The sequence below is a fragment of the Bos grunniens genome, chromosome 12 (assembly GCF_055505025.1).
Source record: "Bos grunniens cultivar Pamir isolate PY7600 chromosome 12, Bosgru_T2T1.0, whole genome shotgun sequence".
In the NCBI taxonomy this organism is placed as follows: domain Eukaryota; kingdom Metazoa; phylum Chordata; class Mammalia; order Artiodactyla; family Bovidae; genus Bos; species Bos grunniens.
In genome coordinates this window covers 92,891,898-92,919,891 of record NC_141176.1, presented here as the reverse complement: position 1 = coordinate 92,919,891, position 27,994 = coordinate 92,891,898, and the positions used below count along the sequence as shown (strand labels likewise).

Here is a 27,994-nt window from a genome sequence, read left to right as displayed (position 1 = left end):
CAATCATTTCCTCTGTGTGTTTCACTTCGCTGGCCTGTAAGTACAGTAAGACAGGGCCAGACGCGGGGCACCGCGGGCGAGACTGAGCTCGGGCGGAGGCGCCGGGTGCCGCGTCTGTCCTGGAGGGGGCTTTAGGGGCTGAAGGGCGGGGAGCAATATGTCAGGTGCATACCACAGCTTTATTAATGTGATTTTAAGGCCAATTGAAACTACTTTTATTCAGAGTAAGTCTACATTAAATTACAGTATCAACAATTGAGAGACATTGAACTTAAAAGTGTAAGAAGCAGAAGCTACTGGTCTCTGATGAACCACGTGTGATGAACTCACAACTGAAAATGTACAAAGAGGGAAAGAAGACACGCAAAGAGCGAGGGTTTTCATCTGGAAACCCGTGAGATGTCATATTTTAAACACGCATGTTTCAAAAAGGGAGAATCTTTTAATAATTTAGCACAAAAATCAAATGATATAAACTTGGTATATTCCAGAAAATATTGCTTTCAACACTTACACCATGATCAAAATTCCTTTGGTAGCTTTTAATCAAAACGAAACATGCTATTATGTAAAATATAAAGTACTTTTAAATGTTCTCGCAAAAGTATCTTTGTTGTGGTTCCCACATGAACCAGCGTCCGCGGCGTGGGTCCCCTATGCACACGCGTGACGGCGGGGCCCACAGGGCCACCTCTGCGCCGCGTCGCTCTCCTCGAGGCGCTGACGTGGTCACATGGAGGACAGCCGCCGCCCAGGGCCGCGAAAACAGAACCAAACTTGACTGTCGCCATCGTACAAACACGCGGTTAGAAAAAGTAAAACAGCAGTCGCCCCTGGGCCAAGAACAGGGGCTGCCAGATGCAGCCTCAGGGCGGCAAAGACACAACGCTCCCGCTAAACCCGCGCAGGGAGGGGACCCAAGCAACGCAGTGGGAATGAGACGGAGACGGGGCCGGAACGACCTCCTCTCCACGAAGCAGAGGGCTCGCGAGGAGCCTCGTCCAGAAACCAGGCCTCACAGGTTAAAACTGGGTGCAAAGAAACGAACAGAAGCCACTGTGCGGCTGCGGAATTCATCAGCTGGGACACTGCAGGTTCTCCCCGTCCACCAGTCAGGGGCGCCCGCTCTGGGCCTAAGAGCTTGTGTCGGGAGCGCACAGTGGTCCTGCAGCGACGGGAAGCAGCACGGAGGGTCTCACGCCTGCACACGCGCACACACACACGCACACACACAGGACATCGGCTCTGGCACAAGAACACTGCTTACAAAGGAGACTGCCTGCCCGCCCAACCTCAGCCACTCTGCGGAGCCCTGGAAATCCTCAAACGCCTAAAGGAACAGGAGGAAGCACTGGAGGGAAGACACGCCACCTGCGAGTCCCGGGGCCCCGAAAGTGGTCCAAGGACCGCCCTCTCCGAGCATCCCCGAGCGGCCGCGCGGCTCGGCCCCGGGGCCTGGGCGCAGCGGAGCGGGCTTCTCCCTGAAGGGGCGTCCTGTGTGTCCCGGGCGCGGGCGGGCCTCAGGCCACGTAGTGGTACTGGTTCGGGCTGTCTTTGTCCCTCTCCATGTAGTCCCTGTCTATGAGAGACTCGATCCGCTTCTTCAGATCTCCAGGCTGGAAAAGAACAAGGGCCCCGTCACAGGGCGTCCAGCTCCCCTCGAGCGAGTGGGTCAGGGCACACGCCTATACATCTGGGCAGGACCAGAAGCTCACGACAGAACGACTTGGACAAGGCTCCCTGCTTCAAAGACAACGTCAACATCGTAGCGCGAGCCGATGTCTTCCGAGCAGGCAGCTGTTGGGGGCCCTCAGCCTGCAGAGCGTCCTATGAGGAGACTGCGCCCCATGCTGTGCTCTCATCACCGGGGGACACCACACTCAGCCCGGTGCACGCTGTCCCCCTGCGAGAAGGGGAGGCCTGGCCCTCAGGGCGCAGCGCTCTGCCCCGACAGCTGCAGGCCTTGCCCTGTGGCCTCTGCTGGACGTCTGGGTCTCCTGGGCAGGGGGCCCCGGCCCCTCCCACCCGCCCTGGGCCTGCGGAACCTGGGGGAACACACGGCCCTGCTGGCCCGTCCACGGCCTGGTCCACCTGAGCTCGACGCCACAGTCACAGAGAACCAGACGCCCGCTGGGAGCCCCAAGATGCTGGCACTGGGGAAACTCCCGAGGCAGAGAGCCTGGGGCCGGGACCACGGCGGGAGGAGGGAGGGCGCTGCAGCCACCGGGGCACCGGGGAAGCTGCTCTCTCTCCGCACTCAGAGGGAGGCCTCTGTGGCGAGTGACCAGCGACGTCGGGGGACAGACAGCCGACTCCAGAAGCCGTGAGAGAGGGACGCACGGTGCCAAGGGTATGCAAACGCAGCAACTCGACAAGCCGATGCCCACTTACCTTGACTGGGAACTTGAGCTGATTGTACAGCTCGGAGACGAGCAGGTTGTGGCCCAGCGTCTTCCTCATCTTCATGATCCTGACGATGGCGGCATCGATCTGGTACTGCCGGTCCTGGAACACACGCTCCGTGGTGCTGACCTGCTCCTCCACCTGCAGGAGAGGGCCCGCCGCCCGTCTCAGCGCCGGTGCCGCCTCTGTGGGGGCTGCTGAGCTCCGGGCAGAGGGCAAGCCAGACTGCGGGGCCTGTTCTGCTCTGCCGCTTTGTCCCAGTGAGACCACTGAACTTCACCACAATCAGTGAATTTACGGGAACAGTGACACCAATTACAAGGCCGTGGGCGCTGCTTTGAAACGGAGCTTAAAAGCAGAAACGAGAAACTGCCCGGTAACACGTGACCCTGATTTCTAACAAAACTGACAGTTTAGTAAGTTGTGAGAGAACCCACTCACGTTTTAAAATAGGAGGGTGGCTGGAACGCTTTCTTGATGCTAAGATAACTTCTAGCTGCTCAGAGAACTATTTCAGGGGAAATTTGAAACATACAGACTATTGGAACAATAGAAGTAAATGTTCTTTAAAATGTGGGTCAGAGGAAGGTCTTCCTTAAGCTGACCCTCAAGTCAGAAACTGCAGAGGAACAGATTGAAGCTCCCACTGTACTCACATGGGGAGAACCCTCCCAGAGTGACAGAGCCACCTGCCACCAGTCCCCTCCCCTCAATGCAAACAGAGCACTCCCTACAAGCCAGAGGGAATATTACAATAAACGTGCCAGGGACTCGAGACCAAGCAGTTCATTAAAAAGACGAAAAGCACCAGCGGTGACCCCGAGCGAGCAGGGCAGGGCCAGTGGAGCGCTGCGGGCGGGCGGCCGAGAGGGATGCGGGCACTTCCTCTCCAGTCTCATCCCCGTAGTGCTGATATGGCCACGTTAAAAGATGAAGAACTGAGGATTGGGACGGCCACCTAATTTGTACGAGCTTCTAAATGGCATAAAGATGCTCAGGGGACTCAAAGATAGTCGCACTAACTTGGCCATGAACCACTCCTGTGCCCCCCGGGGGAGAGGACGCAGGCAGGTGGGAAGGTCAGGACCCCCAGGAGCTGGAGACTGGAGTTTGGCGCGTGCTCATGTCAGCAAAGCTCACGTCCTCTGACCCGGCGAGTCCAGGGTGAGGAGCTGAGACTCGAGACAGCCAAGCCAGGAGCTGAAAGCAAGAGTGCGGCTGGGCGGGCACCTCAGCCGAAGGAAGGCCGGGCCAGAGGCGCTGCCAGGCTCTGCACAGGGCTCCACGCTCTCAGAGTCAAGTCACACGACGTGCGACTCTGCACACGTAAAATCCCAGTCCTGACCTGGGAGGAGGCCCAGCTTAAAAACTGTGTGCGTGAACGTTACAGGGCACGATCCCAAGAAGAAGAGTTTATGCGTGTGCAGCGGAGGAAAAAGCTGCCAACTCCAGGACAGCCAGCTGTGGAGCACGGAGGTGACAGGCAGGCCACCCGGGAAGGCCGCTCGAGCGCCCGCCACCCCCTGGTCCTTCTGCGTGACTCAGTCGTGAGGAAGCTGGAAAAGGCTGAGGGCACCCGTGACAGGCAACTCAGGTCACCCACACAATCTCCACACCAGCCCAAACATCGCTCAAAAATAAAAACACAAAGAACATTTTGCTCCATGTGCTCTGAACGTACTCCCAACTGGGCAGCACAGAGCACCCGGGGGGCAGCACCCCCGGCCCACTGCAGCTGCGGGAGCGGCTGTGAGGCCCGTGCAGTCAGAGCCGGCACTCCCTCTGGACAGAGCTGCTTCCCGACAAGGCCACGGTGCCCGTCTGCTGGACCACAGCCCTGAGGTGCGAGGGCTCCTGCAGCAGGGTGCCCGAGGGCAGCGGCCTGGAGCCGTGACGCTGGGGAGCCTGATCAAAGGTACAGACGCTCGGCCTGAACACAGAGCCCAGTGGCGAGGCTGAGACGATTGCGGGGGGTGGGCAGAGCTGTTAGGACAGGTCACCAGGTTTGGAATGAGGTGCTCCCTACGCGGACAGAAGGTGGGCTACAAAGACCTCAACAGGACACGTTTGTGCAGACAGGAAGTTAACTGTTAGACGCGTATCCTTCTGAGTCTCACTCCTGAGTGTTAAAGTAGTAACGGCTACACTAAAGCATCTCACAGACACAAGCGTGTAACAAGGGCGAGAAGTTCTTACAGCCTACAGTCCCCTGTGAGCGGGGAACGCGGGGGAAGTGCATACGTACTGTCTCCTTCATCTGAATCTGGTTGATCTTTATGCGAAAGAGCTTGTGCTTGAACTCTGCGTTGAAGAGGAACTTGTCTCCATCCTCCACCTCCTTCCCTTTGGGGCTCTTGAGGAGGACACGAGCTTTGCCGCAGGCCAGGGACTGCAGCGTCCTCCGCAGCTCGCTGTCCTCTATGCCTGTGGCCATCCTGATGTCCTCGAAGCTGAAGCCGTCCCCTTCGTTGAACATGAGCAGCACCAGCGTCTGGAACAGGGACACCTGGAACTCCTTCTTCCCCTGAAAGAGCAGGAGCCACGCAAGTGTGTCTGCCAGCCTGCGGACACCTGACAAGCCTGCCTGCGGGCGTGCTGGGACGGTACTGACTAGTCACCAGGAGAGGAGGCGCCCTGACGAGCCTAGGTGCAGTGTGCTGAGACAGTTATTGACTAGTCACCAGGGGAGGAGACGCCTTCACGAGCCTGCGTGCAGTGTGCTGAGACGGTTATTGACTAGTCACCAGGGGAGGAGACGCCCTGACGAGCCTGCGTGCGGTGTGCTAAGACGGTACTGACTAGTCACCAGGGGAGGAGATGCCCTGACGAGCCTGCGTGCGGTGTGCTGAGATAGTTACTGACTAGTTACCAGGGGAGGAAATGCCCTGACAAGCCTGTGCGTGGACGTGCTAAAACACTCCTAACTAGAAACCAGGTGAGAAGACATCCTGATTAGCCTGTGTGCGAGCGTGCTGAGACACTCCTAACTAGTCATCAGGTGAGAATACATCATTAATTTTATTGATTAAAGTATTAGCCCTTCGACCACTTCATTTTACTGACTTTGAAAAGCCAGTGTTGAGTTATATTGAATAATCCCTTCCTTTCTACCTTTCTACCAAAGTCTAATGGCAATATAAAAACATTCTTTTCATAAATGTGCTTCAAAAACATAAAAAGTGACAGACACAGGACTTGCCTCCTTGAACTCCGCTTTCAGCACCGCGTGGCCCAGCGTCGTCTGCCACTGAAGCTTCCGCCCACTGTGCTTCCCCAGATAAAACGTCTTAAACACTTCCTGGAGCTTGATCATCTGTCAGCAAAGGAAAACGAGTGTGATTATGCTGCACACGCTTACTCTGACACTACCATCGGTTCAGTGTGCAAGTTCCTAAGCCACTGCTGGGCCGAATGAGGCCTGCTCCGTGTACTGACAGCGGCCCACCTGCACGCGGCCCTGTGCTGCCGTCATTTCAACAACTCCTTCCAGGGGCGGTGGGGCCTGCACCCGCTCCCGAGCCCTGCAGGCTCCCTTGGCCCCCCTGCAGCCTCTGTGCCCAGGCGTGGCCAGAGCCCGTGCTCTTGTCCGGCCACGTCTGGTGGGATGACCCTTGCTGCAGCTCCTCCTGTCCCAGGGAGGCCCTGGGACTCTGGCCCGTCCCTGCCACCCCTCCATGCCTGACCACTCCTGCAGCGCCCGCATGCGCAGGCATGCCCTGGGCGGAGGAAGGGGGGAGAGACGAGTGTCAACCAGCAGGGACAGACGGGGCGTGGAGGTTTTCCGGGGAAGAGCGTCTACTTGCAGGGTCACACCAGCCCCGGGAGTGTGAGAGCGCCGGGCTGAGTGTGGGGAGGGGTGCAGACCCGTCCCATCGCGTGGGGAGATGTGGGAGGGGGCGCTGAGTCTGGGACAGCCGCGACAGTCCTGGGGTGGGAGGACTCGAGACACAGGCTGGAGGCTGAGAGGGATGGAGCTGGGGCTTCCGGGGAACATGTGCATTCGGGGTGCAGGCAAGAGGAAACGGAGGAGAGGACGCAACAAGACACTGGCTAGAGGGCCAGAAGCGGGAGACTCCAGGAGACTCTGCCCTGGGAACAGGAAGGGCGAATCCAGGCAGCAGCACGTCTGCCCGGGTGCCCGGGCCCTGGGCCCAGCTGTCCTCCCTGGAGGCCCTGGGCCCACGCCGGCAGACACACCCCATCCCCCTCAGAGGGCCCATGTCAGCCACACACACGCTGTCCCTGCCCTCTCAGGGCCTGGCTCTGGTATGTCGGGTGGGAGCATCAGCCAAGGAAGCCCGAGGCTCCCACACAGGAGGTAAACCAGCGCCTTCGTGACAGGCAGCCGGCGGACAGAGACGAGGAGCGTCCACTGTGAACGCTGCTCCCAGAGACGACACAGATGGTCAGGGTTTTCAGCGAGCGTGTGATTTCAACACTCCCCGAGGTGCGTGGGGCCCTGGAGCACTAGTGTGTGAAAACCAGGCTGCTGGTTCTTGAGAGCGCTCACCTCTGGAGTCAGGTGTACCTCCATGGGTGTGTATGTCGGCCAGTAGCCCATGGTCAGTATGTTCACAGTCAGGTCTATGGAGCCTGGGTCACTCTGATTCTGCATGTACTGCAAACACAAGAAACCAAGACAGATGGTCACTTTAGAAGAGCACCCGAAAGAATTAACCTCTAGACACTGAGTGACCCGTTTCCAGGCTACGCTCACCTCGTGCTTTCACTTGTCTGAGTCCCTGGAACACAGTCCACTGGAGCCGCACACCCTGCTCTAAGCCACCGGCAAAGTTTTTCTTTAACTTTGTCTCAAATATGGGTCATTAAACTCATTTAAGCCAGAGTTTCAAGTGCACTTTTAGGAATTACTTTTCTTTTCTTTTTTTCCAACTGCATCACACAGCTGGCAGGACCCTAGTTCCCAGACCGAGGATTGAGTCTGGGCACTCAGCAGTGGAAGCCTGGGGTCCTAACCACTGCACCGACAGGGAATCCCCAGGGGTTATGTTTCATTTTGAAGTGTTTCGAATATGTGAAACATTAACAGTGTAATTTTTAAAGACAAGGATTTTACATAGTTCACATACTTAAGTACAAAATCATTTCACAGAATTTAAAATAGCGTATTTTTTAAAAAGCTGTTACACTTGAACACAACTTGCCTGCTTGAAATGAACCATGATGTCCTTGGAGAGCTCCATGTCCTTAAACATGCCCTCCAGCTTGCTGGTGAACGCGGCCCCACACTCTGGACAAAGCGGATGGTGGGTGAGGATCAGGGAGGCCCTGCGTGCGGGCGCTCACCCCACCCCCAGGCGCTTACCGTGCTTCAGCTTCGACAACATAGATTTTTCAGCATCGACGGAGGCACTTTTTCCAACCAGGAGTCTTTTTGCTAAATCTTTTTTGTAAAATGCTTCAAACACGTCTTTACCTATTTATAAGCAAGAACCACGTAAGACATTTGACAGCTGCCGTGAAAATGTTCACCTCAGCGGCTGACTCAGCCCAAGAGGCGACCACACACACGTGTGAGCCAGCTCTTCCTGCTGAATCCCCACAAACACCCTTGCTCCGTCCACAGCAGCCGCCACCCTGGTCCTGTGTCGATGGGCAGGGAAGAGACGGGCTGGCGGGGCACTGCGGATGCACGCCTGGAGCCCAGCTCACCGTGGATGAACCGGAACAGGATCATGACCTTGTCCAACATCCGCTCCAGCTCCTCGTCTGTCGCCTCCTTATTCCCTGCTCTCAGTTTTGAGTCTACGTGCTTTGCTGTAAGAGATGAAGTTATTTGAAAAATAAGCATTCACTATGCAATACAATATATATTCTAAATACAAAAAGGAAGATCTTTCATTTCTCCAAGAAAAAACTGAACATAACACTTGGAACTTTCCCAAAATGACATGTTATTATGTAACAAAAAGGCAAACACCTGATGTTCTAAGATCTGTGCTTTCAAGGCACCTGAGAACACACCCCGTGGTCCCACACTGGAGCTTCTTGGCACACGACTGCTCCAGAAACCAGAGCAGCCCGCCAGCAGGATGTGCTGAGACGCGGGCAAGGCTTCCTTACGCGGAAGCACTCCTCTCAGGGCCGACCCCGCAGGGACAGAGTGGCTCTGCCTGCCCTCCTGCTTTTGAGACGCACAGGCCACCTCGACCTGCCCGAAGGAAGGGAGAATCCGAGCTCCCGAGGGTCTGAATGTGTCTTTAGAGAAACCAGAGTCTATAAAGTGGCCAAAGGCCAAATCAAACAGGTGCCTTTGAGCGTCTCCTCCCGCTGGCTCTTCTTAGCTCTGCCCCTTATCGTTCTCCATCCTGAATGTCGCAAACGTGCACACTTGTACTGTGCCCTCCGCTTTCCCACCGGGCACCTCAACAGCCCTGCACCACTGCCTCACACCTCCCTGCCCGCCGCCTCTGGACAACTCCAAAAAAACTGCTTCACTGATGAGACTCTATGAATCCTGAGTATATTTTGATGCTATCATGAAATAAGTATACAAAGGGATCATTTAAAAGAGATGCCAATCAATCCCACCACATTTTACACTGACTGGAGGATACAAGGTCGGGACTGAATAGCTATCTCCTATCACACGCTATCGAGAGGTCAACAGTTACCCTCCTAACATTCCTACACGACAAACCCAGGCCAGTTTCTGGGCAAGAGGAGCTCTGGGGCCGGGACCGTGCAGGCAAGGATAAAGCTGCTCGTCTCGTCCCGCTCCTGTGATGTCAGACTCCGTGTTGTCACGAAACTACCACCACACGCTCCCAATGGACACGCCACGCGCTCACATGCGGATCCGACACACAGAGCACACGCTGGTGCCTGCGGTTTTCGGAAAGGCTGTCCTTTTAAGGCGCGGGCCGTCCTCCTCGCGAGGCGCCTGCTCTTGGGGAAGCCTCTGCATGAGTTGTGCTTTCCTACCAATCAGCTCCGCAGGCTTATTGGGCCGCTTGTTGATGAACGTCTCGAAGGACTCTTTCATCAGGTTGACGAACTTCTCGCTCCGCTGGAAGCACACGTCTATCACGTGGTCCACGCGGTCCTTGAAGTCCAGCAGGTCCTGCACCATGTCTTTGTCCTTTTCAGGGTTGATGACGATCGTTGTCCCAAAAGTCTGCAAAACACAGAGGTCAGCAGCAGGGCTCTGATACAGCAGTTTCTCTCCTGCTATCAAACAATCACGATGCTTAACAAATTAATCACTTCCAGTATTTAATGCTGAATCACTCCAGAAGTTTCACAAATTTAGTCCACATTCTAAAAATTTAGTGGGTATGCCAACTAACCTTTAGGGTTACAATTCTGCTTCTGGAAGAACTTTTACTTGTAACTCCCTCAAACAGAAATTAATTCTCTTAACCGTCTACACCTATTTGGACTTTCTAACTACAGTTCTTTCTCTTTCACTTCTAACTGTGGTTTAGACTCTGCTTTTCAGCCTGCATTTTTATTTAAGAATGGCTATTTAAACACGACTAGAAGTCTGGATGACAATAACAGCTGGCTATCTGACCACACAAACTGCTGGCTTCCGCAGGACACGCAAGGAGCTCCACGTCAGAGGTGCACGTGGGGGCAGACACTGGCGGGAAGGCCCAGGTGAAGCGGCACAGAGGCTTCGGGAGAGGGCCTGGCGCGGCCTGCAGGGGGGGGGAGTGTCACAGCTCATCCTCAGCAGACACTCGGGCAGGTTCACGGTCCAACGTCTCCTGCCCAGACTGGATGCTGCAAAGCTGCCCTCCTGTGTCAGGACCCGTGCCCGCTCTTTCAGGACCCCTGGGCGGCAGAACCCTCGACGCCCATGGCCTCTCCTGGCATAAAGCCCAGCGCTGGCCCGGCCTGAGTCACTTCTGCCTCTCAGCTCAATACAGCGGCACAAGATCTTGGGGGTGCGTGTGTGTGTACAAGCTTTCCACGCGCAGGCCCGACTGTTCCTGTCGTCTTTCTTACTGAGTTGAAGCTTCTTCCTGATGGTTACAGACCCACGTGCCGCGAGAAGAGTGAACGTGTGCCTGTGTGCTCAGCCTGGTCCCTGACGCTGACACACAGGCCCCAACCGAGCAGCAGCACAACCAGGACCCCGGCCCTGACACAGTTCATGTCTGCTCATCCAGATGGACCACAAGTTCACCTACACCTCGCCGGGTGTGCACCACCCAAGCCCAGCACCACACAGATCACTCCTGTTGCCTTTTTATAACCAAAACATGCATAAATCCTGGATTTCTAGGAAACAAAGCCGCATACACCCTACCCAGACATACCAAACTGTGTAACAGTTCCCACTGAGCCAAGCATGAAATCATGTTTCAACAGTAGATTCACAAAGGCAACTTTTTGAAAATCACAACTACAGCACTCCGCTAGTACTTATGCTGACAACAAACGGCCAAACAGCAACTTTTAAAACGTTCACACCTGGATGCTATTTATCCCCAAGACCATGTGCTCAAGGGACCCAGAAGGCGATGGGCAGGTCCAGCTAGGCCCCCCTGACCTTGAAGGAGCCAAGGCAGCTCTGTGGCCCGGGGCCCAGGTGGCCCCACAAGCCCCACCCGCCCAGGGGCACACACACCTTGATGTAATCGCTCCAGTGCTGCAGCAGCGCCTGCTGGCCACCCCGCACGCGGCTGAACAGCTGGTACATCTGCGTGAGGTCCGGCACTCGGTTCTCGTCCAGCAGGTGGTCCAGCCCTGAAATCACACGGCAGTGTTAGCTCTGGCGGCAGGCGGACGGGGGCACTGAACCCGCACCGCCAGCCCAGGGCATGCGGCCAGGTCTGCTCGCTCCCCGGGACCACCGCGCAGGCAGGGGGCAGCCCTCCGGCCCGTTGGCTGTCCGCCACACGTCCACGCTCGTGGTCAGCCCAGGCCTGAGCACAGCGAGGCTGTCTGCCCACCAGAGGCTGGGGTCTTTCAGCCCCAACAGACTCCTGTGACTTTAGCCCAAACCGTCTGTGCTCCCTGCCCACTCCTTCAACACAGCTAGTAACCAATCCCCCCCACGGGCTGAGGGCCACCCCCTTCGGTGACTCATAGTGACTGTGTTACAGCCAACGGCCCTATGGTGTCACAGCGCTGCTCCAACCCTCTTACTGAACGCAGGACAAGCGGTCAGTGCGCACACAAGTGGTGGGAAATCTACCTTTCTGCAGAATTGCTGTTAAATGTTCTCCCAAGAGCTGCTTCTCCACACAGGCGATCAGTGGTTTCCTGGGGGGTGGTGCACAAGGAGCCCATCAACCAGGAGGGACGGGACCACGCCAGCGCTGACCCGGCCTCGGGCTGCTGAGTCCAGCGAGGAGGGCGGCAGCAGACGGGGCGCCCACGCACAGAGGGGCTGCCGGCGGCCCTCGCGCTCCGGCCAGCTGAGCTCCAGTCCCTGGGGCTCCTGGACCGCTGCCCTCAGTCCCGCCCCACTGGGTCCCACAGCCCCCCCGCCACCCCAGCGGCCCCTGTTCTCACTTCCACCTGCGTCATCCCAGGATCACACATCAAAACTTGACTCCCTACAGAGTCTGGGAGTGTCACGCTCAACAGAGAACCTGACATCCTGGAGGCGGGCGTGTGGGCTGTCCCCTGCACACGGGGACACGGCGCCCTTCTGGGGTCCAGGCCTCTGCTCGCTGAGCTCTGCTCTCAGAGATCAGAGCCCTACTGCACTCCCAGGACTACTAACCTTGGGCCCACTCGAGGGACTTCTCCCTGCACCACCTCGAGTGGCCCTCATGGCAGCCCCAGAGGCCGGCAGCCACCTGGGCTCCGGGCACCGAGGGCTCAGCTTCGAGCTGTGCTGATGCCTTGGGGAGGGGGCGGCAGCCCGGGCTCGTTTACTGGCCTCTTGAGTCTGCTTTCTCTGAAAATCACCTTTTACTCGATGACCTTTGAGTCATCTGACGCTGCAGAAGCCACCTCAGTGCTCCTCAAAACCCTAAGCCAGGGAACCGCCCTCCTCTACAAGTCCTCTGCTTAGCCTGCGGTCACTTCTCGGTGAGACGGGGAGTGTGGGCTCTTCTGCAGCACTTGCACCCAGGGGCGCCTGAGCAGCAGGAGCAGCCACGGGGCCGGGCACCAGGCGCTGCAGGCTGAGGCGTCCCGCCAGACAGTCTTCTGTCTTGCTGCAGCCACCCCCGAGGTCCCCGTGGCACCTCCAGCTCCGCGTGTGGGGGCAGCGCTTCTGCTCCGGCCCACTGTCCTCTCGAGCCGTCACACTGTCCCTCCCTTTCGCCGCCCCCGCCCCCACCAGCCACCACGACCCGCACAGTTCAGCGCTTTCCCCTCTTAGGACATCTCTCTCTTCCATCTCCCACGTTTCTGCTCGGACCTTCCTCACTTGAATAAACATTATGTGCCTGACACAGACACTCAAAAAACTCTCCCTTGAACTTCTCCCTAGATACGCATCGATTTAGACAAAAAAATTAAATGAAATGAGAAGATAATGGGACTGAGTAGCAAAATTACAGCTACATCAGTACATCAGATGTCCAACCAAAGTTTACAACCAAAACTGCCTACATTCAGTGATACCCCATTAACATTTTTATAAATGACAGATTCATAACGTAAATTAAAAATGGTAAAGAGACACGAAGTATCTCTGCCCGAATCACTCCTCTGGACAGGAACTCAAGACAGGCAACTTGGTCAGCGTGACTTACGACTGCTGAATAATCACGAGTAATAAGCTGCTCGAGGACCAAAAATACGTCCAGGGTCAGAGAGCAGCGAGCGAGTCTGTGAGACACCTGTGTGTCGGGAAGTGGAGGGGACATCGTCCCCAGGAGGCCACCAGATGGAGCCCGGAGCCGCACTCACTGTGTGCTGTGATCCAGGTATGTGATCACGCGGTCCGCCTCCTCCTCCAAGCGCTTACTCACGTGGTCAAGATACTCTGGAACCTTCCAGAAAGAACATTGAAACACATCAGCAACAAAACACATTCTTCATGTGACCCAAGAAGTTCAAACATTGCTTTAGTAAAAGAAAAAGCAGAATTGCACACAAGCCAAACTGGAATACCGACTGATGGGAGTGGGGAAGGGACGCGGGGCCTGGGCTAGGTCACAGCACCCCATCCACGCACGGCGCGGCCAGCGAACGCCAATCACACGCTTTCTGCAGAGGCCCAGGGTGGCTGCAGGAGATCTCAAACCCCACTCTGAGTTTCCGGGGTGACGGGCGCCCGTGCTGCCACCTGCCTGCACAGCAGGGGCCGTGGCAGGGTCCCTGAGGCCCTGGCCCGCGGACGTGAACTGCCCCGCAGCCTGTGCTGGCCCCCGGGCTTCCTTTTGGGTTGGGCTCTAAGACCCGAGAAACTAGAGAGGTTCTGGGGTTTGATTACCGTCACCTGGTATTCCCCCATGGCTTTTAGGGTCATTTTTTTCAATGTCTCACACAGACGAAAATTGTTAACATATCGGGTTTATCTTTCATATTTAAGCATTATCTTTAGAGAATCCCTGGCGGTCCAGTGGTTAGGACTCCACGCTTCCACTGCAGGGGGCACGGTTCAATCCTTGGTCTGGGAACTAAGATCCCGCAAACGGCTTAGCACAGGCACCCCGCCCCCCAACACACACACACACACACACAATTATCTTTTGTCATACTCTTTCATCTTGAGCTCCTTTATGTACATCAGAAGCTGCTTTTCTGGCTTTTTTAATGGGGGGACAACAATGGAAAAGTTTCTAAAGGGGGGGAATTAAACCCTCAAAATACTAAGAAAGAACCTCATTACTGGGAATTGAAACTAGATTGTAGCTTTCAGAAGATTTTCAGTGGAATGTTCGCCTGTGTGAAAAGACAGATGCTTAGAAATCACACCTGGATACACATCTGTGAAAACGAAGTAAGGCGCTTCACAAATGTCTCGGCGACTCACCTCTCTTTCTTGCATTAACCTTTGGCCTTCTGCAGCATATAAACAATTCGTTTCTTCCAAAAATTTCAGTTCAAATGAGTCTTTATATACCTAAAAAATGAGCAGAGTTACTGGCCAATTATAGCAAAGCCTCTCATCCTGAAGGCTGACCCCACGGCGAGGGCGGCTGGCTGCCACCTGCTTGGGGGTGGCTCCCTTCTCGCCCTGGGTGGAGAGGGAAAACACTCCTGCATTTTCAGCCAACGCGTGGACGGTGTGGTCTCCACCGAGGTCTGACCCCGTCTGTGGCGGGGGGTTGGCGGCTGGGCCCACCTGGAGGTCGGACAGCATGCCCAGCAGGCTCCGCAGCAGGCTGCGGTCCACCGCCTCGCCGCTCCGCTCCCGCTCGATCAGCAGCAGGATGCCATCAATGGTTTTCGTCTGGACCATTTTATCACTGATGATGTGGTTTCTAAACAGCTCTAACCCCATATCCCTGCACAAACAGAAAAAACGTGTTAGGTTCACTCTTTACAAATTTGGGGTGAAGCTCCAGACACACTTACTTGCTAACTCGTTGGGGAAATGTCAATTTTTTTTTAATTTTCCTCTTTGACAGTCTGGCACACCTTGTGCTTCTTCCCTCATCCAGGCGGCCTGTTTCCTGCGTGAATCAGTGGGTCCCCCACCCTGCCCGGGGCCTGGGGTCTCCGTCCTCGGTGTCCCCCCAGCCCGTGCTCCAGCTGCTGCGTATGTCTGTGCTGCGGGACCACAGAACGAGGATGCAAAGCGGAGCCCACCGCCCATCCTCAGCCCGCTGCCCAAGGATCCAGGAGGAAGTTTGGCCATGGCCGCAGGCACCCTCTTCTGGAAGCTGATATGTCAGCTCGGGCTCCAGCAGCTCCCACTCAGCCAGCAGGACACGCCCTCACCCCCTCTGCCGCCCACAAGCCATGTGACCCGGGCACAGCACCCGAATCAGGAGTGACTGTCCGTGTGGATGGAGGCCAGGAGGGCTGCGGGTGAGCCGGGGCAGGCTCCCGCACAGGCTGAGCTGCTCAGGAGGCACAGGGGCGCAGGGTCCGCTCACACGGCCCCCAAGGCCCCGCGTGGGGAGCAGGGGGAAGCCAGGCTCCCGCGCTCAGCACCCCCAGAGGAGAGTGAGTGGCGGAAACTGAGCCCGCCGGGCCCCGTCCCGGGACTCCATCGCCTGCAGGAGACCACGTGGGACTGCCAGCTGCCAGCTCGGTGGCCACCCCTCAGAGATGGATGCCCCGGGCTGAGGTCCACCAAGGGGCCCGGTGGGCACGGAGGACAGACAGACGGTTGGGCATGCGTGGCAGCCGCAGCGCAGACACTCACCAGATGGAGGGCAGCGTGGAGTTCTGCAGCACGTACGTGCGGTCCAAGAACAGGAAGATACTCCGGATCATGATCTGGGGGCAGAGGGCCAAGTCAGTCCACCCCAGGCCTCTGAGCGGTCATGCTGCTGTCTCAGATCTAACACGGCTGCCTCACCAAGACCCTCAGGATAGACATCCCTGAATCTAATTGTTCCCCTTGGTGCTGGCTTTTCCTCTTTCATCCAGAAAACCTGACGAGCGATTTCACAGCACTCAGCCTCCGAGACACATGTGAGCTCAGTCCCTTCCTCACTGATGTGCTCAATGCCCTTAGCCTGGGCTCCAGCATTCCTTCCTGGCATGTGGGCACATGGGCACGCAGCCCTCAATTGGCTCTGCAGGCTCAGGGGGTGTGGGGGCCCAGGACTCTCCTCTCAGGGAGCTCCCCAGACTCTGTCCAGGAGCTTTGCTCACACAAGTAAACAGAACCTTCCTGACGGACATTCGCCTGTTTCTATCACTCACGCGGTGCTTGGCCTGGAAGAGACTCTCTTGCTGTCACCACTTACCTCCGTTAGGAAACAAAAGCATCCGACGCACTCGGGAGAGCTACTGACACTGCCTTTGCTCCCCCTCTCCTGACTCAGCCAGGCCACCCTGAAAACTCACACACATGAAGCCAAACTAGAATCAGCACAGCCACTAAGTCTAAGCCTCCTGTCCATAGGCACTGGGAAGCTCTGGGACTCGGGCTTGATTCTCAGGCACAAACTGAGATCGAGGAAAACTTCAGAGGCTCACCAGGAGTCCCAGGCCCGGGGCTACCTGTGTGTGTGGTCTGAAGGCCCTGAATAGGACAGACCCCAAGCCCCGCTCACGACCCGCCTGCCCTGCCCTGCCCGTGCACCGAGGCTGGCACAGGGAGGAGGCGCCCAGGCCGCCAGCACCGCAGAGGCCGTTGGCAAGCTCACCATCTGTCTGCAGTGATCCTGCCAGCACGTGTTCATCTTCTTGAGAAACAACACACTGTCTAGCGAGTCTGTGCAGGGCTGCTAAGGAAAGCTTCCGAAACACAGGCTCATTTACTGCAGTTTTTACCTCTTAATTTCAGCTCTCTTCACCACAGACTACCGCATCTATTTAGTACTCAGATTACTGAAAGACCAGAAGCTCAGAAGCCACAAGTGTGGTTTCTGAGTCCCCACACGCCCCTGCGAAGTGTGATGCACCTGCCTCATCCCTTCGCGCCTGCCCTGTACCCGTCCCTCCCCTGCCCGGGTCCGGACCCAAAGGAAGTGGGCCTGCTGCCAACAGCAAAGGCCCAGGATGGTTTCAGGCAGCGAGGCCCTGAGCTGAAAACCACTGAGCTCCCAGCTGCACACTGTGAGTAGACAGGCAAGGGTTGCTTCATGTGGCCAAGTTTGTGGCAACCGGTTATAAGCCACAGAAAACCAACAAGAGTTTTAAGAACAAGAATAAAGAATAGCAGAACTCAAACTTTAAGATATTTTTCAGAATGTTTCCTAAATACTTCAAACCAGTCTTAAGAAACAGACACTTTCACTTTATCAGCAAAGAAGTTTAAAGGTAAAAAAATTCCACTTCAAAAAAATCTGTTTTGTTGGGTTGTATGATATAAGTGCAAGGTTTTGTTTCCATAAATAAAAGAGAATTTTAAAAGTTTTTGTTTTAATATTAAGGATATTCGTTTATTCTTTATTCTATTAACGTTCACTTTCAAAATATTTAGGTAATGAACAGGAATCGCCTAAATAAAAAAAGGATATTCTCTGAACTGAAGGATCTGTGCTTGGACGTGGCCTTCGCAGGCCTGGCGCAGCTGCTGGTAGAGCGTGGGGGACACTTTGTGGGAACAAAGGTTTTCAACAGCCTGAAGACAAAAGGAATAACCAGTTATTCGCTACGAATGACAAACTTGTTCTTTAAAAAAGTGTATTTGTGCAAACAGCTATAATCGCAACAGAAAGGCGCCCCTCCACCACGCACACAGGCTACACCCTCACAGTGACTCAGGGCCACCGCTGCTGGAACACCAGAGACCAGCGGAGTGGCCCACAACAGCAGGGACCCAGAGCACGGACGCGACGGCGCCCCGACGCCTGCCCGAGGATGGAGCCCCGAGGGGGCACGCCCCAGGCCAGGCTTCTCCAGACTCCCCCAGGCTCCCTGCTGAGCAGCCTCTGATCCTGGCTGCACTCCACTCACTTGAGGACCAAAATGGGCCTGAGCCCATGGGCCCTTGTCTGCGGTGGGGCTGCAGGGAGGAGTGAGCCGACCCCGAGGATCACAATGTGAAACCGGCCAGAAACACCTGCTCCAGACTCTGAGACCACCCACGGCAGGGGAGGGGGCAGGAGAGCCAGGGCTCCAGACTCTGAGACCACCCTGACAGGGGAGCGGACAGGAGACCCAGGGCCCTTCAGGCTCCCGAGTGGGTGACGGTCCAAAAGCAGCTCAGGAACCAAGGCCCCACGTGTGGGGTGACCCTCAAACTTGGCTTAAATTAATGAAGAAACAAGTGTTTGTGGCGGAAACAATTTTCATAGAATATTATCGCTCCACTTCAAAGAAATAATACTTGTATATTCTTACCAGTTCTAATAAAATTTTCTTTCAAATCTCATGTACAAAATCAGCATCTGATCCAATCCAAATATGAAATACTATAAAGAGAAATGCAGTGTTTCTACTGCCTATTTCTGAACAGTTTAAAAAAGTATGTGGGATATACAGAACGGACACATTTTAGAATCTTTACTCAAATATAACGGCAACTTACGTTTTTATAGTGATAAAGAAAATAATTATGTAAAGAAATACATAATATACAAAACACATGCATACTTATAAGGTTCAAAAGAGAACATGAAATAAGAAAACAAGAATACCTTTCCCTTACATTCTGTGTGTTAATGAGAACAACGGGTTCCCATCCACGTTTTCTTTCTATATCCTTCACTTCCTTTCTCAAACTTAATGGTTTTATAATTCACTCCAAGATCTACTGTCCTTTTCCCTCTTAAAAAAAAAAGGGGGTATACTGTCCTAACAAAGACTTTTGTTCCAGTAGTTAGTCATTCAGTTCAGTCACTCAGTCGTGTCCGACTCTTTGCGACCCCATGAATCGCAGCACGCCAGGCCTCCCTGTCCATCACCAACTCCTGGAGTTCACTCAGACTCACGTCCACCGAGTCAGTGATGCCATCCAGCCATCTCATCCTCTGGCGTCCCCTTCTCCTCTTGCCCCCAATCCCTCCCAGCATCAGAGTCTTTTCCAATGAGTCAACTCTTCGCATGAGGTGGCCGAAGTACTGGAATTTCAGCTTTAGCATCATTCCTTCCAAAGAAATCCCAGGGCTGATCTCCTTCAGAATGGACTGGTTGGATCTCCTTGCAGTCCAAGGGACTCTCAAGAGTCTTCTCCAACACCACAGTTCAAAAGCATCAATTCTTCAGTGCTCAGCCTTCTTCACAGTCCAACTCTCACATCCATACATGACCACAGGAAAAACCATAGCCTTGACTAGACGAACCTTTGTTGGCAAAGTAATGTCTCTGCTTTTGAATACGCTATCTAGGTTGGTCATAACTTTCCTTCCAAGGAGTAAGCGTCTTTTAATTTCATGGCTGCAGTCACCATCTGCAGTGATTTTGGAGCCCCCAAAAATAAAGTCTGACACTGTTTCCACTGTTTCCCCATCTATTTCCCATGAAGTGATGGGACTGGATGCCATGATCTTCGTTTTCTGAATGTTGAGCTTTAAGCCAACTTTTTCACTCTCCACTTTTACTTTCATCAAGAGGCTTTTTAGTTCCTCTTCACTTTCTGCCATAAGGGTGGTGTCATCTGTGTATCTGAGGTTATTGATGTTTCTCCTGGCAATCTTGATTCCAGTTTGTGTTTCTTCCAGTCCAGCGTTTCTCATGATGTACTCTGCATAGAAGTTAAATAAGCAGGGTGACAATATACAGCCTTGGCGTACTGCTTTTCCTATTTGGAACCAGTCTGTTGTTCCATGTCCAGTTCTAACTGTTGCTTCCTGACCTGCATATAGATTTCTCAAGAGGCAGGTCAGGTGGTCTGGTATTCCCATCTCTTTCAGAATTTTCCACAGTTTATTGTGATCCACACAGTCAAAGGCTTTGGCATAGTCAATAAAGCAGAAATAGATGTTTTTCTGGAACTCTCTTGCTTTTTCCATGATCCAGCAGATGTTGGCAATTTGATCTCTGGTTCCTCTACCTTTTCTAAAACCAGCTTAAACATCAGGAAGTTCACAGTTCACATATTGCTGAAGCCTGGGTTTACAAATATAATTATTACAAATTAAGTTTTTACTATAATACATGAAGAAAACATATATCCTTTGGTAAAAATCAAGATACACTCAGTGGTGTGTGTCCTTCAAAGAAGAACATCTTATCAGAAGCATTTTCTGAATGCTCCAGTTCCTGAGGCAAGTGTCAGTGTCCTCAAAACCACCTTTTCCAGGCTAGGAGCTTTGTGGTGAATTCTGTAACCAGCTCCCCCTCGTATGTGCCCTGTTTGGCATGTGCTCACTATTTGCATAAAGTCCACTGAGACTGTTTTTAACTTGGAATCTGGAGCCAAGCCCCGAGGCACCAGGCGGGCCGGGTGCCGTCATTCAGCCTCTGCTGAGTCACTGCTGGCGTCTTCGTGTTACAGGAGCCCTGTCACCTGCTCTGCCCCCGCAGGGGGGGCCGGCGGGGCAGGGACACTGCAGGCCCTTCTCCCCAGAACTAGTTCAGGAGGTTTAGTCACACTCGGAGATCTAGAAATCCCTCTCTGGGTGCACGAAGCCCCCCCCGTGGGGCCACGTGGGCAGCACAGGGGTCTAGGGGACGCAGCGCCCAGAGAGGGAGAGCAGGACCTGGGTCCCACGGGCAGCAGACCAAAGGGGTTTTCCTCGGTCAGCTGGGCGGCCCGTCAATCTCCCAGCCCTGCCTCCCTCCCCACAGCGCCACACCCGCTCTGCACAAGCTTATCTGTGTCAGGACAGACGAGTGTCCCAGCAAAACACTGCCCTTGAGAGAGCGCCTCCCACATCCAGGAGCAAACCAGCGGGAAGGGGGAAAAGTGAAAAACAAACACCACCCTCCAGGCCCGGGGGAGACTGCGCCCCCGACCCTTGCACGGAAGGAGCAGCCGGGGAGACTGCACCCCCGGCCCTTCCACAGGACGGAGCGGCCAGGGGGAGACCGCGCCCCCCGCCCTTCCACGGACAGAGCGGCCAGGCCTTGCCCTTGGCCTCGGCGGCGAGCTGCCTCCTCCAGCCGCCCCGCCCTGGTCACCGGAGTGGGTGCCAGGCGTGTCTGAACTCTACAAGCCCACCGCACGGGATGCTGTCTCCCCAGGTTCCTGCCCATGAGAAACCAGTGAAGAGCAGCGCAAAAATGGGCCTGAGTATGGAGCGAAGGATAGGGAGGCCCAGGAAACTCCAAGGGGACAGGACGCCCACCCTCCCAGCCCCAGTCCCAAGCCGGGATGTGATTCCCTCATACAGAAGACTGACTTCCAGGAGTGACCAAGTTGCTGAATTACAGAATCCTTGCTGTTAAGCCTAAGCTATGTGAACTTGAATACTGCGTTTCTGAGTAACTCGTGCACTAAACTCACTCTCCATTACTTCACGCTCTCCAACAGGCCATCAAATAAAGTGTCCACCCATCTCCCACTTTCCAGGCTCCCTTGCTCTCTCGAATCCACCTTGTGGATACACCAGCACCCAAGTCCACCCCACTCTCCTTCCCCAAGCTCAGCAGGTACAGGGGTCACGGAGACTTTACCCCAGGACTCAGCACCAGCAGCGTGGCTTTTCTCAAGTGCAAGTTCCCTGTGACAGGTTTGAGTCTGAGCATCAAAACCAGCCTGAAATCCACAGAGATCAGACTTAAGGTTGCAGAGGGGGAGGGGGGATGAGAGGGATGCCTGGGAGCTGGCGGTCGGCAGATGCAAACTCTTACACTTAGGATGGATGAGCAACAAGGGCCGCGGTGGAGGGAGCCAGAGCCAACCTCCTGGGCCAGACCACAAGTGAAAAAACATTAAGAATATAAATGTTAAACACAGGTACACCTGTGGCGGATTCATTTCGATATTTGGCAAAACTAATACAATATTGGAAAGTTAAAAAAAAAAAAAAAGAATATATGTGTTATACATGTGTGTATATATAAGAACATATACATAAAATATAAGAACGTGTATGTAAAACTGACTCACTGCGCTCTACTGCAGAGACTGGCACAGCACTGTAAGTCAACAATACTTCAATTTTTTAAAAAATCAAAAGCAAAACAAAAATCTAGTCTGAAATCAGCACATAGCCTTCCCCTGAAACTCTTCTTGAAAATGTTCAGGTTCCCGCGGTTTCACTGAGCTGACAGGTAGGTCTAAGACACAGACACCCAGATACACTTTCTCCAGTGAGCTGGGATTTCACACCGAAGTTCAGAGAAGATCTATGTATTCAAACTCTCCTCCTCCTCCTCACGTCACAGGAGGAACTGAGTGGGGTGTGGATCTACTGGCTCATCATCATGGTCAGAACATCCCTTCCCAGCAAACAAGAGCCAAGCGAGGAGCAGCAGGCGGGCTGAAGCTGCCCTCGGCCTCTGCAGAGGCCTCTGCAGGCCTGGCTGCCTGCGAGGGGGAGGCCAGAGCTGCTCTGGGGAAACTGGTCAACATCAAAACAAGAGGTGCTCCCTCCAACATCCCGAAAACCTCCTCAAACAGAATCAACCTTGCAAGCTCTGGTGAGGACTGTTATCAAACAAAAGAGTTCTGGCAAAGTGCGTCCCACCCCAGCACAGAAGCTGGGGCTCTATGCTGAGGCCCCAAGGCGAGCACCGTCCACGCCGCCGGAGGCCAGGGTAACCTCCCCGCCACGCCACCGACTCTCCCCCCAACCTACACCACAGGACCTGAGCGGCTCACTCTGTAGACACACACCACTCTCAAGTTCTGAGCGGCCAGGTGCCCACCCGCGCACCTGCCTCCAAACGGCAGCCACTGATCCCTCAGGCCCTCCAGAGACGCCCCCAGGAGGAGTGGTGCCACTGTGGGGGGAGCACCCCGAGCTTCAAGGTCCCAAGACACACCACCAGGACACCTGGAAACACCATCTGTGATGGTATCCAAGGTAACCACGATGAAACACATCCTGGGTAAAAGTCCAGCCAAGAAAATGCTGGGCAATTGATACCAGACAGTCAAATCTCCAGGAAAAGAGCAATAATGAGCCCTAGGTAGAAGATGTAATATTTTACTAAATTAAAAGCCCCTGAGTTTGGGCACGTGGTGGGACACTTGTTTCTGGCCCAGACAAAGCAAAAGAACAAGCCTCACCCTGCTACTGAAATAATACACAAAACTGCAGTTTTCAAAGCACTGCACACTGGGTTCTGAGAGGCAGTGACCTCGGCAGACAGAAGACAGACAAGCACTGGCCACTCGGGCGTCCAGTGTCCAGGCTGCAGAGCGGGCGCCCTGAGCTGAGGACTCAGGAAGGTTCTGCGTTGGCAGCGGGGTGGTTAGTCCCGGACAAAACCATGCTCTAGTCCTGCCTGGCACACCTACAGGCAACAGTCTAAAAGGTCAAACTGACTCCAGATAAATTAACCAAGTCGGGAACAAAACTCAAGAATGTTCACAGAAACACTAAGCATCCAGCACACAAGTCAGAACCCACAGTGTCTGCATCCAATCAGAGCTGCCGCACAGGCCAAAGGGAGGAACACAACTCACTGGAGAGAAAAAGCAACCATGCCAAGCAGCCGGAATGAAGGCTTGGCAGATGAGGATGCAGAGGAGATGGAACCACGTCCACACGCCAAAAGAGTTGAGTAGAGACAGAGAAGATACAAACCAGATTCAAACTGAACACCTAGAGAGAACAACGCAAGGGAAAATCACACTGGATGGCACTAACGGCAGACTAGACGCCGCAGCAGAAGAGTGAACTCAAACAGGTGAGTAAACTGAACAGTTCATATCCACTAAGGAAACCTGTAATTGAAAATCCTTCCACCAAGGAAGCCAAGATGGCTTCCCTGGGGAATTCTCTCAAACATTTAAGAAGAAATAATATCAACTCTATACAAAGTCTTCCAGAAAATGTAAAGGAGGGAATATTTCTGATTCATTTTTTGAGGCAAACATTACTCTGACACCAAAATCAGACACAGACATTACATGAAAATAATACATCAATATCCTCTGTTATCACAGATACAAAAATTAACAAACGGTTGGCAGGCTGAATCTAACAATACATAAAAAAAGATAATACTCATGACCAAGCAGGATTTATTCCAGAATGAAAGACCAGTCTAAGATTTGAAAAATCAATCAATGTAATTAGCAAACTAAAATACAAAAATCAGACGACCACCTCGACAGTCACAGAAGAATTTATCAAAATCCAACATGTATTTCTGATAAAAGTGCTCAGCAAAATAGGAACAGAGAGGAACTTCCTCAACTTGATAATGCGTATTCTGGAAAAACCCACAGCTAGCATCGCATGATGTTAAATGATGAAAGACTAACAGCTTTTTTTCCCAAGACCGAGAACAAAACAAGTGTACCTGCTCTTCACATTCCTATTAACTATCAGAGGCTCTACTCAGTGTAATCAGGCAAGAAAAGGAAATAAAATGAATGTAGATCAGAAAGGGAGAAGGGAAGTTATTTCTATTCATAGGTGATGTGACTGTCAGTATGGAAAATCCAACGTTACCTACAAAAAAAACTACCAGAAAAAAGTGCAATCAGCAAGACACAGCACAAAAGATCAATGCACAAAATCATCTGTATTTATACACACTATTGAGAAATTAAAATTTATACCACCTTTTATAACACTATAAAAATATGAGCCGCTTTTAGGGATAAATTTCACAAGACCTGTGCAATGGAACTAGAACACACTGTTGAGACCCAACTAAGCGAGAGCTGCCCTTGTGAGCAGCTGGGGTCAGTGTTGTCAAGATACAACTCTCCCCACGCTCACCTAGAATTCCACAGAATCCCACCTAAAATCCTAGAACGCTTTCTGAGAAACTGGCAAACAGATTCTAAAATTCATACAGAAATACAATGGACCTAGAAGAGCCAAAACAAATTTATCTAAAAAAGGATAAAGCTGGAGGGCCAGTGCTCCAGACTTTGAGGCTTCAGGCTCTCATCCCGACAGCCATTTCTGACGAAGGGACAGAGCAGCTCGCTGGGGGAAGCCCAGACGCCTCGCCACGCGGCGCTGGGCCAAGCGGACATCCACAGGGAGGACAATGAGCTTGGATGTGCAGCCCACAAGAGATACAACTACTCACCTGCAAACAGACAATACACTAAGTGTGGAACTGAAAACCCTAACATGTCCACAAAGAAATAAGAGAGAATCCACACCACCTTAGACTAGGCAAAGACTCTCAGACAGACACTACAAGCACAATCCATAAAAGACCAAACTGATACAAAGACTTCATCAGAATTTAAAACTTCTGCTCTCTGAAAGCCATAGCTAAGAGACTCAAAAGGCAAGTTGTAAACTGGGAGAACAGAAGTGCAAGGCAAATATCTGAAATAAGATATGTACCCAGAATACATAATAACCCCAAACACTCGATGGTAAGAAAATAAACAAGACCATAAAAAATGAGCAGAAGATGTGAACACACACTTCAGTAAAGCAGGTATAAGGAATGGCAATGGGCACAAGAAAAGATACTTAATATCATTAGGGAATTGCAAATTAAAACCAAGGTGAAATTCTGCTACATACCAAACTAGAACAGCAAGAATTAAAGACTGACAATACCAGACATTGGCATAGACATGGAGCATCTTAAACTCTCACACGCCACTGGCAGAGACAAAAAATCATGACACCGCTTTGAAAAAGCTATGAAATGTCTTATGAAACCCAGACATTCATTAACTCACGATAACCAACCGTGGTACCCAGAGTATTCAGCGACAAAGAAACCAGTTACTGTCAAAGGCCCACACCGAATGCAGAAGCAGTACCCTAGGTGGAAGGAGCCAGGTACGAGAGACTGCAAGGGGCACAGTTCCATTCAGAGGAGGCTCGAGAAACGGCAGAAGGTGCCAACAGCAAGCCAGTGATTGCCAAGGGCTGGGAGTGAGGAGGGGCGGCTGGCCACACAGGGGCCTCTGGGCACTGTCTGTGGTGACAGAATGTTCTACAAGTGGACACATCTGTTAAAACTTACTCAAGGACACATTCCTTATCTTAACAAAGTGGTTAAAACACAACAGACTTAAACTTAAGACAAAGAAGGCACATATGTTCATCAAATTCAACAGCAGTCTTCTTTGGGTGGTAGAAATATCGGGGATTTTCATTTTCTTCAATGCACTTTTTGCAGTTTTCATCATTTTTATAACATAATTGCTTATGTAAACATGAAAAGGTTTTATTATTTATTTTTTACAATTATCGAACGTTAAGCTTTTTCCTCCATATTGGGGTACAGCCAGTTAATGACGCTGTTGGAGTTTCAGGTTAACAGCAAAGGGACTTAGCCACACATACACATGTATCCACTCTCCCCCAAACCCTCCTAGAAAAAAAATTTAAACTCAAGTCTCTTAATAGAAAAGCTATATATTAATAGAAATGCTATTCTATTACCTAAAACGTAGGTAAGAGTTTCATATATAACATAATGGATAATAATTTGCTGCATATTTGGAAAATGTTAAAAGTCCTATGGCTCTTAGAAACACATTTCTCTCCTATAAATGGGTTAAATTTACCTTTCAACAGCTTAAGCCTGAAAATGAAATAAAATCCCACAACCACCAAAACCAGAAAACATTCCTTGACTCGGGACAGGATGCCGCAGAACTCCTACTGTTCCTGTTGGAGGCAGATACTCGGATTCTATTACCTCCTTCTCTATTGTCTCTGAAACACTGGGGACCACAAAACCCATGGCTGCGTCACGTTTCACCCGAGCTGGACTGTTACGCTATTTAGACCACCATAAAAAAGTCAGGTGAGTGGGAAACAGGATGCCCGCACTCGAAGGGAAGGGAAGGTTTCCGTCTCAGTGAGCCTTCGGTAAAGCTCTGCTCTTAGCCGCCTGTGGACCTACCTGGTAGAGCTCCTCCAGGTTGTAGCGGATGGAGGTGCTGCTCTGTATGGCTCTCACCGCTTCATGAAGCTTCTGCCAGGTGTCCTGAGTGTAGTTATCAGGCAATTTAGGTCTGTCTGTAAGTGCAGACAGAGTCAGTAGGTAACGGCACCAATGCCAACAATCACACGTCTTCAAAAAACCGTTCTACAAAAAAAGTACTTCAAAGGCAGCTTCAAAAGTACAGCTAAGGAACGCAGGACATTGTTTTCCCAGTACAAGGTACCGTGTTTATAAACCTCTCGGGTTACAGACTCTGCAACCATCCCACCTTCGTTTTGCTAAGTAAACACATCGAATACTGATGACCAGTGTAAGCGGATGTAGAAAACATAAAAATCTTGTTGTTCTTTTACTTAACGAGTGGACTTCCCAAACGGAAGGACGCGGAATAGTTACACTCTACTCAACACTGGAAGTTGCCCGAAACTGCCCCCAGTTGGGAGGACGCTAAGGCGGGAGCTCCTGACCGGCCAGAGGCGCGGGCTTGGGGGCCGCGCCGCCGCAGGGCCGGGGCGAGCGGAGGGGGTGACCACGCCGCCCCGCCGAGAGCTCCGGTCCCGCCGCGCCCGGCCCGGCCTGGCCCGGCCCGCCCCGACCGGGCGACCGCGGAGCGCGGGGCGGCGGCCGAGGGCGCCCCCGGCTCGCCCGCCGGCCCCGCACCCACCTCGGAAATTCTTGATCACGAGCTTCTTGGAGCCGCCGGCGCCGCCGGGCTTGGCGGTGACGGCGGCCGCGGCGAGGGACGCAGGCTTGGTGAGGCCGTTGGTGTGTCCGACGAGCGCCGAGAAGCTGCCCTTCCGGGGGGTCTCGTCAGCCATGGCCGCGGCCTCCGCCCGTCCGCCGCCCGCCCGGCCCGGCCTCCGCCCCGGCCTCCCTCGGCCCGGCCCGGCCCAACCGCCGCCCGGCTCGCCCGCTCTACCCGCCCGGCCCGACCCCGCGCCTCAGGCCCCGGAGCGCGCCGGACCCCGACCCGAACCGACCCGGCCCGACCCGGCCGCAAGCGCGCTGGCGCCGCAGTCCGCGTCCGCCGCGGTCCGTGAGGAACCCGCAGCAGCCGAGGGAGCGGCGGGGCCGGGCACCCGCACGCCAATGAGGCGGTCGCGCGAGGGGGGAAGGGAGTCGCAGCGCAGCCCCCGGCCGTCCTCAGCCC

General features: G+C 53.5%; 1 protein-coding gene across 3 annotated transcripts; it reads right to left on the bottom strand.

Moving 5' to 3' along the window:
* Positions 1-191: 191 nt before the first annotated feature.
* CUL4A (cullin 4A) lies at positions 192-27,978 on the bottom strand. 3 transcript variants are annotated; one of them, XM_086330663.1, is made up of 19 exons: positions 27,825-27,978; positions 26,803-26,918; positions 17,424-17,527; positions 16,608-16,677; positions 15,656-15,729; positions 14,627-14,789; positions 14,315-14,404; positions 13,246-13,328; positions 11,573-11,640; positions 11,003-11,121; positions 9,349-9,541; positions 8,077-8,181; positions 7,730-7,840; positions 7,569-7,654; positions 6,914-7,021; positions 5,603-5,716; positions 4,649-4,927; positions 2,392-2,544; positions 192-1,616 (listed from the first exon to the last, which is right to left on the bottom strand). In XM_086330663.1, exons 4-19 carry the CDS (start codon positions 16,641-16,643, stop codon positions 1,521-1,523), a joined length of 1,878 nt encoding a protein of 625 aa, XP_086186789.1. In that variant the 5' UTR covers positions 16,644-16,677; positions 17,424-17,527; positions 26,803-26,918; positions 27,825-27,978; the 3' UTR covers positions 192-1,520. The 3 variants fall into 3 exon arrangements, with proteins under 3 accessions (XP_086186789.1, XP_086186787.1, XP_086186788.1); XM_086330661.1 differs by having other exon boundaries at positions 27,509-27,947; XM_086330662.1 differs by lacking the exons at positions 16,608-16,677; positions 17,424-17,527 and having other exon boundaries at positions 27,509-27,947.
* Between the last annotated feature and the right edge of the window lie 16 nt (positions 27,979-27,994).